The 12,998-nt window shown below is 37.7% G+C and overlaps 1 protein-coding gene across 1 annotated transcript; it reads right to left on the reverse strand.

Annotated features, from left to right (window-relative positions):
• Window positions 1-2,899: 2,899 nt before the first annotated feature.
• On the reverse strand, window positions 2,900-12,621 carry dera (deoxyribose-phosphate aldolase (putative)). The gene is made up of 9 exons (XM_048157382.1): window positions 12,461-12,621; window positions 11,921-12,018; window positions 11,681-11,828; window positions 9,316-9,411; window positions 9,072-9,206; window positions 7,905-8,033; window positions 3,744-3,856; window positions 3,519-3,668; window positions 2,900-3,244 (listed from the first exon to the last, which is right to left on the reverse strand). The coding sequence occupies exons 1-9, from the start codon at window positions 12,489-12,491 to the stop codon at window positions 3,188-3,190; spliced, it is 957 nt and encodes a 318-aa protein (XP_048013339.1). The 5' UTR covers window positions 12,492-12,621; the 3' UTR covers window positions 2,900-3,187.
• Between the last annotated feature and the right edge of the window lie 377 nt (window positions 12,622-12,998).

A 12,998-nucleotide genomic window follows, 5' to 3' on the forward strand; every position in this document is an offset into this window, starting at 1 on the left:
TGATAGAACGATAGATGGAACAACAGACAGAATGATAGACAGAATGACAGAACAACAGAACGATAGATCAACAAATAGAACGATAGATAGAACGATAGAACAATAGACAGAATGATAGAATGACAGAACGATAGACAGACAGTACGATAGATTGATGGATAAAACGATAGAATGATAGAACGATAGATGGAACAACAGACAGAATGATAGACAGAATGACAGAATGACAGAACAACAGAACGATAGATCAACAGATAGAACGACAGATAGAACGATAGAACAATAGACAGAATGATAGAATGACAGAACAATAGACAGACAGTACGATAGATTGATGGATAAAACGATAGAATGATAGAACGATAGATGGAACAACAGACAGAATGATAGACAGAATGACAGAACAACAGAATGATAGATCAACAGATAGAATGATAGATAGAACGATAGAACAATAGACAGAATGACAGAACGATAGACAGACAGAACGATAGAATGACAGAACAATAGACAGACAGTATGATAGATTGATAGATAAAACGATAGAATGATAGAACGATAGATGGAACAACAGACAGAATGATAGACAGAATGACAGAACAACAGAACGATAGATCAACAGATAGAATGATAGATAGAACGATAGAAAAATAGACAGAATGATAGAATGACAGAACGATAGACAGGCAGAATTATAGATTGATGGATAAAACAATAGAATGATAGAACGATAGATGGAACAACAGACAGAATGATAGACAGAATGACAGAATGACAGAACGATAGATCAACAGATAGAATGATAGATAGAACGATAGAACAATAGACAGAATGACAGAACGATAGACAGACAGAACGATAGAATGACAGAACAATAGACAGACAGTATGATAGATTGATAGATAAAACGATAGAATGATAGAACGATAGATGGAACAACAGACAGAATGATAGACGGAATGACAGAACAACAGAACAATAGATCAACAGATAGAATGATAGATAGAACGATAGAACAATAGACAGAATGATAGAATGACAGAACGATAGACAGGCAGAATTATAGATAGATAGATAAAACGATAGAATGATAGAACGATAGATGGAACAACAGACAGAATGATAGACAGAATGACAGAACAACAGATCAACAGATAGAACGATAGAACAATAGACAGAATGATAGAATGACAGAACGATAGACAGACAGAACGATAGAATGACAGATAAAACAATAGAATGATAGAACGATAGATGGAACAGACAGAATGATAGATAGAATGATAGAACAATAGACAGAATGATAGAATGACAGAACGATAGACAGGCAGAATTATAGATTGATAGATAAAACGACAGAATGATAGAACGATAGATGGAACAACAGACAGAATGAAAGACAGAATGACAGAACAATAGATCAACAGATAGAACGATAGAACAATAGACAGAATGATAGAATGACAGAACGATAGACAGACAGAACGATTGATAGATAAAACGATAGAATGATAGAACGATAGATGGAACAACAGACAGAATGATAGACAGAACAACAGAACGATAGATAGAACAATAGAACAATAGACAGAATGATAGAATGACAGAACGACAGAGACAGAACGATAGAATAGACAGAACAACAGTACGATAGATAGATAGATAGATAGATAGATAGAGATACAGAACAGATAGAACGATAGAGCAGCAGAACGATAGACAGAACGATAGAACGATAGAACAATAGATAGAATGATAGATAGAATGACAGATAGAACGATAGAGAGACAGAACGATAGACAGAACGATAGAATAGATAGAATGATAGATAGAACGATAGCACAGACAGAACAGTACGATAGATAGATAGATAGATAGATAGATAGAGCAGCAGAACGATAGACAGAACGATAGAACAATAGATAGAAAGATAGATAGAGAGATAGAATGATAGAACGATAGATAGAACGATAGACCGACAGAATGATAGAACAATAGAACAGAGAACAACAGTACGATAGACAGATAGATAGAACAATAGAGTAGCAGAACGATAGACAGAATGATAGAACAATAGACAGAATGACAGATAGAACGATAGAGAGACAGAACGATACAGAGATAGAATGATAGAGAGATAGAACGATAGAACAATAGAGAGAACGATAGATAGAATGATAGAGAGATAGAACGATAGAACAATAGAGAGAACGATAGATAGAATGATAGATAGAATGATACAACAATAGATAGATAGATAATTTCAAAAGTTCTTTTAAAATCTGGGCTTTAATCAAGTTCTAAATAATTCTTTTTGAGCATTAATTAGTTGATTTATTCTGGATCCCGCTGCTCGTGGATCTCTTAGGAATGCTAACACCAGCTCTACAATAGTGCTTATGCAGGTATTATTAAGCTTTTGTGAGAATAGTTTATACTGCTTCTCTGTGAATACAAATCTAGTTGTGCTCCAGTTTTCGGACTGAATTTACCAAAGTTTCGATCTCACTCCACTCGCACCTCTCGGCTCATTCCCCATTCCACAATTAATTCAGTCATTTATCCTCTATCCCAGTCAAGGGCACGGCCCGAGATCTCTTAATTAAAGAAGAAAGACGGAGAAGAAAAAGAAAGTTCTCTGTCTTCAAACGAAGCTCTAACTGGCACACGGCTTTATCTGATCATTTAAACTCTCTTAACCCCTCTTAATTAATCCCAAACACACACTTCTGACATCCAGCGCTTGATTAATGAAATTAGCTCAGCGGAAGTCAAATAACATCAGGCTCGGACAGTGATAGCGTAACCCCAGGTGCAGCTTACGAGATCTGTACGCTCGTCTGAAGAACAACTGCTGGGAATCGCAGATATGAGAAAGTGATGCAAGAGGCCTTTGCGCTGACGTAAAGTGAGCACTTTTACTTCTGATGGTTCAGGTTGCACCATGTTATCCAGAAATGTTCTTGGGTTTGCATGAATCTTACAAGATAACTTGAAAAAAGACATTCATATCTTAAGTTTTTACAATATAATAAAATATATTCTTAGTTTATGACAGATCCTGTACTTCATTTCAGCGATAAGACAATATCACTTTTCGTTATAATTGACCTCATAAACAGGTGTGATGTCTTTCCATTCTATCACTAAACAGCTTTTATTGGCCCAAATATTTGTTTTCACAGACTCAGGCCATAGGAAGTTCATGATAGGCAGGATATCGTCCAGTCACGTAGTGGTAAATCTGTAATAACAAAAATTTTAGATTAAAATAATGTTCAGCTTCAGTAAAACTATGTATGAAGATATAAACTTTGTCGAACGCAGCTACATTTAGCCTAATACATAAATAAAAGAGCTAATCTATATGCTATTCATCACCGGTGACCTGGGCCACGATGCCGCCCTCCCTGAATAGTGTCTGTTTCCAGCCATAATGGCTGATAATTATCAGTTTATCACATCGGAAGCCAGAATAGAACAGCTTTGAGAGTGTGAAACACTGTTGGTTTAATTACCTGCCGCTCAATGTCAGCTAACAAGCTACTTGCTCCTAGTCGGAAAAGGTAAGGACTGAGCCACTCGTCTCCGAGCTCTTCCTTCATCAGGGTCAGCCACACCACAGACTCCTGCGCCGTACGGATGCCTCCTGCGGGCTTGAAACCCACCTGAGGACCAACAAATGCATCAGTTAAACAGGCTGGATGAGTTATGTAAAAGAAGGTGATTTAGAGGTTCTTTACCTTGTGGCCTGTCCTCAAGTAGTAGTCACGGATGGCCCGCACCATTACTATGGCAACGGGGTATGTGGCATTGACAGACTCCTTGCCGGTTGAAGTTTTGATGAAGTCAGATCCTAGTGGTTAGAAAATACAAAGCCTTTTGACTACTGGCAAGAAGTCTGGTCCACTTTGATCCTCATTCAGGCCAAGAAAAGCCAACTTAGACAATTATTTTCATTTGAAAATGTAAATGGAGGGCATGAAGGGCATATATATATATACACACACTGATCAGGCATAATATTATGACCACTTTGCTAATATTGTGTTGGTCCCACTTTTGCTGCCAAAACAGCCCTGACCCATCAAGGCATGGACTCCACTAGACCCCTGAAGGTGTGCTGTGGTATCTGCACCAAGATGTTAGCAGCAGATCCTTCAAGTCCTGTAAGTTGCGAGGAGGAGCCTCCATGGATCGGACTTACTTGTTCAGCACATCCCACAGATGCTCGATCGGACTGAGATCTAGGGAATTTGGAGGCCAAGTCAACACCTCAAACTCGTTGTGCTCCTTAAACTATTTTTGCTTTGTGCCAGGGCGCATTATCCTGCTGAAAGAGGCCACAGCCACCAGGGAATACCGTCTCCATGAAAGGGTGTACATGGTCTGCAACAATGCTTAGGTAGGTGATATGTGTCAAAGTAACATCCACATGGATGGCAGGACCCAAGATTTCCCAGCAGAACATTGCCCAAAGCATCACACTACGGCAGAATCCCAAATGGCACACTTCTATGAACTTTAGTTCTTGTGGGCTTACAATGGCTGCCGCGTGTGCATGCCCGCTAAGTCCACGAGACCGCAGGGTGTCCCATTCATCATTTTAGGTTACAGAACGGGTATTCACGAGTGCCCACTTTGTGGCCTCTATGCGCCCTCGATGTGCACTTCAGCTGAGCCCACAAGTCTCTGAGCTACACAGAGGACTTTACCCAGCAGTCAAAGCGGCATTATGTCACGAAAGTGCGGAGGAAGACCGTGAGGGTTTAGGGTTCCATTTGGGACCGGGCCTGCCTCTGCCAGCTTGCCTTCTTCCCATAGTGCATCCTGGTGCCATGTGTTCCCCAGGTAAGCGACGCACACACACCCGGCCATTCACATGATGTAAAAGAAAACATGATTCATCAGACCAGGCCACCTTCCTCCATTGCGCCGTGGTCCTGTTCAGATGCTCACGTGGCCACTGTTGGCACTTTCGACGGTAGACAGGAGTCAGCATGGGCACCCTGACTGGTCTGCGGCTATGCAGCTCCATACTGTGATGCACTGTGTATTCTGACACCTTTCTATCAGAACCAGCATTTACTTCTTGAGAAATCTGAGCAACAGTAGCTCGTGTGTTGTATCAGACCACACGGTTCAGCCTTCACTTCTCATGTGCATCAATGAGCCTTGGCCACTCATGACCCTGTTGCCGGTTCACCACTGTTCCATCCTTGGAACACTTTTGATAGACATTGACCACTGCAGACCGGGAACACCCCACAAGAGCTGCAGTTTTGGAGATAATTCGATCCAGTCGTCTAGCCATCACAATCTGGCCTTGTCAAACTCGCTCAAATCCTTACACTTGCCCATTTTTCCTGCTTCTAACACATCAACTTTGAGGAGAAAATGTTCACTTGCTGCCTAATATATCCCACTCACTAACAGGTGCCGTGATGAAGAGATAATCAGTGTCGTTCACTTCACCTTGTCAGTGGTCATAATGTTATGCCTGAACGGTGTATATATATATATATATATATATATATATATATATATATATATATATATATATATATATATATATATATATATATATATGTATTAGAGTCATCAAGCTAAAATCTAAACCTAAATTATATTTACAAGACTTTCAAAACCATATGAAACCAAGATGAGAGCACAGAGTACATTTCTAAGAACATGACATGTGGTTTAATTGTCGAAATACATCTGCATACACCAGGTCACACTGGCAAGTAATTGTAATTCTTCATCAACAAAAGCCAAAAACTTCCATCTGACACTTGTTTGGCTCAGACTGACAGGTCAAAGTTCACTCCGATGAGCTCTGAAAATAGAAAGTCCAGCACATTTTTAGCACCTCCATTCAGGCACTTCAGAAAGGCGTCAGGTTTTGAACCCCGACAGGACATTAGTCGCGAGGGCAAGGGAGGCTAGACAAGAACATATGGTCCCGTCGGCAGGGCTCAGAGGGTGTGCGTTCCTTCATCAATAAGAGCTTTCATTTCTCCCTTCCTCTCCTTCATAGCCAATTACGGTTTATCAGCGTTCCGATAAAAATAGAAGATAAAATGACGCTTCTAATGGATGAACCACAAACTGTGGACCAGCTCTAACCCCCAGCACCCGAGTCCCGCCTGCCCTTCCTCATGTCTAATGACTGTTCATTACCGCACAGAACAAGATGAACATTTTCCAGTTCATTAAAGATACGTTCTATGTGTTTTTCCACTCTTTTTCCACCCCTTCCCCTTTCCTCCGACACTCTTTCACTCTATTGCTCACCCTCTCCCTCAAACTGACATAATCCTTGAGATTCGTTCTGGGGAGTCTTAATTACACGATAATGGATAACGGTTATTAAACGCGGGCGACAGTAATGAAGCTCTATTCATTTGCGGCGGAGCGGGGGGACACTGCCGGAGAGCGTGGGAGTAAAATAGCTCCGGCGTCGCAGATTAATAGGTGAAATTATCATTCAATTTCAGAAACCTCATACGCAATTCATAGGAACAAGGGGAGATTAAGGAATGAGCGCGGCGACAAAAGCAATGCATTTTAATAACGATCCCTATCAGAGCCGCTGACAATTGGGTACAGTAATCGGCTTAATGTGCAATGGCTATTTAAGCATACAGTCACTGGCCTGCTCTGTGTGTGTGTGTGTGTGTGTGTGTGTGTGTGTGTGTGTGTGTGTGTGTGTGTGTGTGTGTTTGGCCATCTGGATGTGGAGTGCGGAAAGGATGAGCAATGGCGCCACACTGTGGACAAAAGTTCAAACTTGCTAAGTCAAGCATCACTGTTGGTATTGATCACACCAGGGGGTAGGGCTGTAAAAATCGATTAATCGCAATTAATCGCATCTAACAAAAAAAGTTAGTTTACATAATATATGTGTGTGTGTGTGTATATATATATATATATATATATATATATATATATATATATATATATATATATATATATATATATATATATATATATTATATTTATTTATATTATATGTCAATATATATAAATACAATAGTATGCATGCACATATATATATTTTGTAAACAAACTTTTTGTTAAATGCAAAAAAAATCATGATTAATCGATTTTACAGCCCTATCAGGGGGTCAGATTTAGCTTGTTAGCATGACCAGTTAGTCCCTGCTGGTGGATGTAGTTACTGCACATACACTGAAAAGTTTGCATCTTTCTGACAATATATTTAAATAGCCATTTAAAATTAATTAGACAATAATGGATAGTGATCATTTAAATAATTATACTGTATATGTTCCAAAAAATATTCAAAATATAAATGCAATATAAAAACAATATTTTTAATTTTTACATTAAAATTCATTTTGATATTATTGTAGGGCATGAAGTCAATATAGAAAGAAAAAATAAATAAAAGAAACCCTTATTAACCCTTACTATTTCTTGAATAAAAAGCATTAATAAACAAAAATAATATTATTACTATATGAAAAACATTTGTCCAAATCAAAGTCAAAGAAAGAAAGAAAGAAAGAAAGAAAAGGTCTTAATAACACCATAATGGATAATGATCATTTAAATAATATTAAAAAAATTAACGGTATGCACTGAATCATGGCCCATGACTTTTATGCATATTTCATAAGGAATATAAATACCATCTAATCAAATCAAGACCAAAGTGCCATGAAGCAAAACACTCATGGTAAGAGACAGCCAAACATGCTCATTTCACCTATGTGTACCCATCAACATCCTATAAATAGATAAACTGGTTGTTTTGATGACAACTTAAATATAATTAAAATAAAATATTTATGAATATAATAATTATTTCTTCAGGACTTGACTGGACTCGAATTAAAACTAATTTTTTTCCTCAGATCTATGCTTAATGTCCTCACCTGCCATCATGGACACCAAGCTGGCCTTGTAGACGTTTGTGAAGGTTCCCAGCTCTCCCACTGCCAAGATGGTCTTCATATGGGCATCTCCACAGGCCTCTCTGAACTGCCGGATCTCATCGTAGAGGGCTAAGATAACAATGAGAGACAAAAATGAACTGTCGTCCATTTGTATTTTCACCAGCTATCAAAGTATAACTGAAGAAAAACATGCTTTGGGTACTTTTTTTGTTCTTTTATATAAAGAAGTTTGATAGTTATGGCCAATGTCGGCTGGTCAGTCTGGAAGACACAAGCTTGTGTCCTAAGTCTTGATTTTGTTTTTGAGTTTTACTAGAATAGGTTTACATGCATGAATGTTCAAAAAACACCTTATTGTTTTGCATATTTTACATTGTTGCAGCACTGCACTTCTCAGTCTGTCACAGGGTTGCCAGGTTTTCACAACAAAACCCGCCCAATTGCTACTCGGAACAAGCTCAAAACTACAAAACCCTCTTTTTGGCAGTGTTCCCCTGGTAAAATTCACATTCCAGGCGCTAAATATCATATTAATTGGGGTCGCTTCAAGCCGCATGAAAAGCAACCCATGGCAAGGGTTCTACAGGAAAACCACAGACTTGGCAACACTGGTCTGTCAGTAATGCTCTAGTTCCTGTCTCTATGAAGCTCCTCCTTCATAAAAGCACAATGTGCTCTGATTGGTTGGCTAGACTAGTCTGTAGTAATTGGTCAACTGCTTCAAGCGTGTTTCGGAAATGGCACGCCCCCTACTATATCTGTAAGTTTCAACACGCTACTAATACAACTCAACAATGCCTCGCTCCCTTTTTTTGTATATGCCTGGGGCGGGAATTATTTAAATGAGGAATATTGTGACATGTTCGTTCCCAGAAGAAAACTCAAGACTACAATTGAGGCATTTCAGGGAGTTCAGAAACAGTGCTTACTGATTTAGAGAATAACGCTCTTTGGAGCGGACTTTGGGCTTTGTAACTTTGCAGACCTTTTCCATGCTCAAACAGCAACATTACACACTAAAGAAGTTGAAATGTTAAAAAGCATAATAGGTCCTCTTTAAATCAAAAGCAAACAGTCTGGTTTAAAAGGATTTTTTTGGTAGGAACTGTATTTGCGTTCCCTTAGTAGTACCCTGGTTACACACACCTGCCCACTGTCCAGTGAGTGCCAAAGTCCGGTTTATGACAATATCGATCTCCGAAGCACCATCCTTCACAGCCATCTGGACCTCCTCGAGACGGGTCTTCAATGGCGTCTGTCCAGCAGGGAAACCAGTGGCCACTAAAGCGAAGAGAATGACGTGAGGTGAGACAATGCGGTTGCACCCTCTCTGGGATGATATCTGAAGAATTAAAATGTGTTTTAAGATAATCAGTTTCAAACGTCTTACCAGATGCAACAGGAAGACTAGAGTTGGCAGCCTTCAGAGACTTGACAGCATCAGCCACCCGTGATGGGTACACACAGACAGCTGCAGTTGTGATTCCTGGAATCATGCACATGCGCACACACACACACACACACGCACGCACACACACACACACACGCACAGTTTTCAAAGTCAGAGAAAACTAGAATGAATTGAATGCAACGACTACATTTTAATAAATACATAAAAGTAAATACAGCACAATAATTCAAACACTTAAAGTTCTGTTAACATCTAATGTTTATTATGTTATAAACTATTTTTTTATTCAGTAAAAGGTTGAATTTAAGTTGCTGAAGTCACTGATCTCTTCAGACAGTCAATTTCTGGGGAAAGAGCTTTGTCTCCCTCTTGTGGACAGATATACAGTGACATGTTTATGTTACTAAAACTTAAAGGTGCCCTAGAATCAAAAATTGAATTTACTTTGGCATAGTTAAATAAGAGTTCAGTACATGGAAATGACATACATTGAGTTTCAAACTCCTGTTTCCTCCTTCTTATGTAAATCTCATTTGTTTAAAAGACCTCTGAAAAACAGGCGAATCTCAACATAACACCGACTGTTACATAACAGTCAGGATCATTAATATGTACGCCCCCAATATTTGCATATGCCAGCCCATGTTCAAGGCATTAGACAAGGGCAGCCAGTATTAACGTCTGGATCTGTGCAGAGCTGAATCATCAGACTAGGTAAGCAAGCAAGGACAATAGCGAAAAATGGCAGATGGAGCAATAATAACTGACATGATCCATGATTACATGATATTTTTAGTGATATTTGTAAATTGTCTTTATAAATGTTTCGTTAGCATGTTGCTAATGTACTGTTAAATGTGGTTAAAGTTACCATCATTTCTTACTGTATTCACGGAGACAAGAGAGCCGTCGCTATTTTCATTTTTAAACACTTGCAGTCTGTATAATGCATAAACACAACTTCATTCTTTATAAATCTCTCCAACAGTGTGTAATGTTAGCTTTAGCCACGGAGCAAAACCTCAAACTCATTCAGAATCAAATGTAAACATCCAAATAAATACTATACTCACATGATCCGACGCTTGCATGTAGTATGCATGACGAACATCTTGTAAAGATCCATTTGAGGGTTATATTAGCTGTGTGAACTTTGTAAATGCACTGTATTATAGTCGAGAGCTCGGGGGGCAGGGAGCGCACGATTTAAAGGGGCCGCAGCCTGAATCGGTGCATAGTTAATGATGCCCCAAAATAGGCAGTTAAAAAAATTAATTAAAAAAAAATCTATGGGTTATTTTGTGCTGAAACTTCACAGACACATTCAGGGGACACCTTAGACTTATATTACATCTTTTTAAAAACTGGTTCTAGGGCACCTTTAAAACCCATCAATACAATAAAATACCATTAATAACATTACAATAATATAACATCAATAAAATAAAATAAGCTAATACATAAAATATATACACTATCATTCAAAAGTTTGGAGTCAGTAAAACGTTTTAATGTTTTTTAAAGAAGTCCCTTATTTTCACCAAGGCTGCATTTATTTGACTAAAAATATAGTAAAAATGGTATTATTGTGAAATATTTTCACAATTTAAAATAAATATTTTCTATTTTAATACATTTAAAATGTAATTTATTCCTGGAATTCCTGAAATTTTAGGATTAATAATTATTATAATTATCAATGTTGAAACTTAATGAAATGTTGTGCTGCTTAATATTTTGGTGGAAACTGTGATAAATTTTTTTCCCCCAACTTTTATTATGTATTTCCTGTCACTTTTGATCAATTTAATGCTTCCTTGCTGAATAAAAGTATTAATTTCAATCAAAAAATGTAAAATCCTAACCCCTGACCCCAAACTTTTGAACAGTAGTGTATTATAATAAAAAAGTATCAAATATTAATATACAATAAAGGTAAATTTACATTGTTACTCTGAAAGATCTACTGATATTATATATATATATATATATATATATATATATATATATATATATATATATATATATATATATATTTATTTATTTTTTATTTTTATTTATTTATTTATTTATTTTCTCTCCCCTCCCATTAAGCTGTATTAGTACCAGTGACATTAAATATACTAGTAATCTGTATTAATTCATATTTCTGGATTAGTTTGTCAATTACTATGATCTAAAATTCCTCTAACAGTAATTTGTTTAATGGATTTAAATGGTTTTAAACTTATTTTATAATGCAAACTGCAATTTGAGTGACAGAAGATAAATGTGGAATCAAGTGCACCAACAACAGGGATCATGATGTGAGAAATGCATGCAAAAATCCTCCAGACAGAGACACCTTTGTCATGCATGTCCATGCTCTTCAGCAGATCATGGCGGATCGGCTGTGTGGCCTTCATACAGAGTCGATGGACATTGGAAGGTGTGTCGTCACCAGCGAGGGTCGTCAGATCGATGCATGTGACAGCCTTCAGCAACCAGGCAGCCTACAATAACAATGTAGATCAATAAAGATGTGTTTTAGCTGGCATAAAGAAATAGCAGTGATTATGTGCCATAAATATTGTAAACAGTTTACCTGCCACTGTTTTTTGGCCACTTTGTGTCCTTGAATCTGCTGGGCTCTTTTAAGAACAGCCTGAGTGTTGACTCTGACTTTTGACACCCATTCCAGATCTAAAATAAGGCAAGAATAAATCAGTTTTGTCTTGTTATTCCCCTCTGCTCAACGTGGGTCATGAGACACATGGGTCATGTGGAATTCATTAAGGGCATTTCATTTACATACAGTTTGGAGTCAACTTTATATCAGGGAAAGAAGAAAAATAGAATTATATTTAAGGTTAACTACATGCTTGAATGTTGGATTATGCAGTTCTTAACTGCTCAGATGGAGTTAAAGATTAACCACACATAACACGAAGAATATACTTTGCACTTTTCATGTTCAATGTTAAATGTAAAGCTTAAGTTACACCACGATGCCTGATACTCATTAGTAGTTCACAAAGAACTTTAATTTCTGTCTTCAGTCCTTTTGATCCTATCACGTGGAAAAAGTAGCGGAATTAATTAATCAATGTAACGTTAATGTTTTTTGGGGGGTTTTAAGACTTACCAAGATGCATTACTGGATTTCTCGCGGACATGATGAAATATAACTCACTGGATGAAATTAACTTTTAAAAATCGGGTTGATTTGACAAGCAGCAGCTCTGCACAGACAGTTTTCGCGATACTGTGCGTCTTCCGGGTTTGCTCGTCACTGATTCGCCGACCCAAAACACTTCAAGCCAATCATTTCACCGCTACGCGAGGCGTAGAATGATGACGTTTTTTGTATTTATTAACTTGTGACCGCTCGAAAAATCACACTGGAGCAGAGGGTGTTTATATTAAAATAGAAATAATCTACTTATCTTGAACGAAAATATAGATTTTCTTAGACAAAATAGTATCTAAGATGTATTCTTCATTCCTGAATGTACTTGACGCTCCCAAAAAAGCAAAAAGATGCACAAATTAAGGGAGAGTATTTTCAATTTATCTACATAACGTTACATTATATTAAAATAGATGAAAGCAGCACATCAGATATGAGAAACAAGTTGGATGACATTTATGATGAGAAACATGCATTTGAGATTGAATAAACA

Source organism: Megalobrama amblycephala, linkage group LG14 (assembly GCF_018812025.1).
Source record: "Megalobrama amblycephala isolate DHTTF-2021 linkage group LG14, ASM1881202v1, whole genome shotgun sequence".
NCBI lineage: Eukaryota > Metazoa > Chordata > Actinopteri > Cypriniformes > Xenocyprididae > Megalobrama > Megalobrama amblycephala.

Coding starts and splice junctions, on each gene's coding strand:
- dera (XM_048157382.1), bottom strand. CDS start 12,491: ATGTCCGCGAGAAATCCAGTAATGCATCTTG. Junction 11,829..11,920: donor TGGCCAAAAAACAGTGGCAG/GTAAACTGTTTA, acceptor TTGTTATTGTAG/GCTGCCTGGTTGCTGAAGGC. Junction 9,207..9,315: donor TAGTCTTCCTGTTGCATCTG/GTAAGACGTTTG, acceptor TCTTCGCTTTAG/TGGCCACTGGTTTCCCTGCT.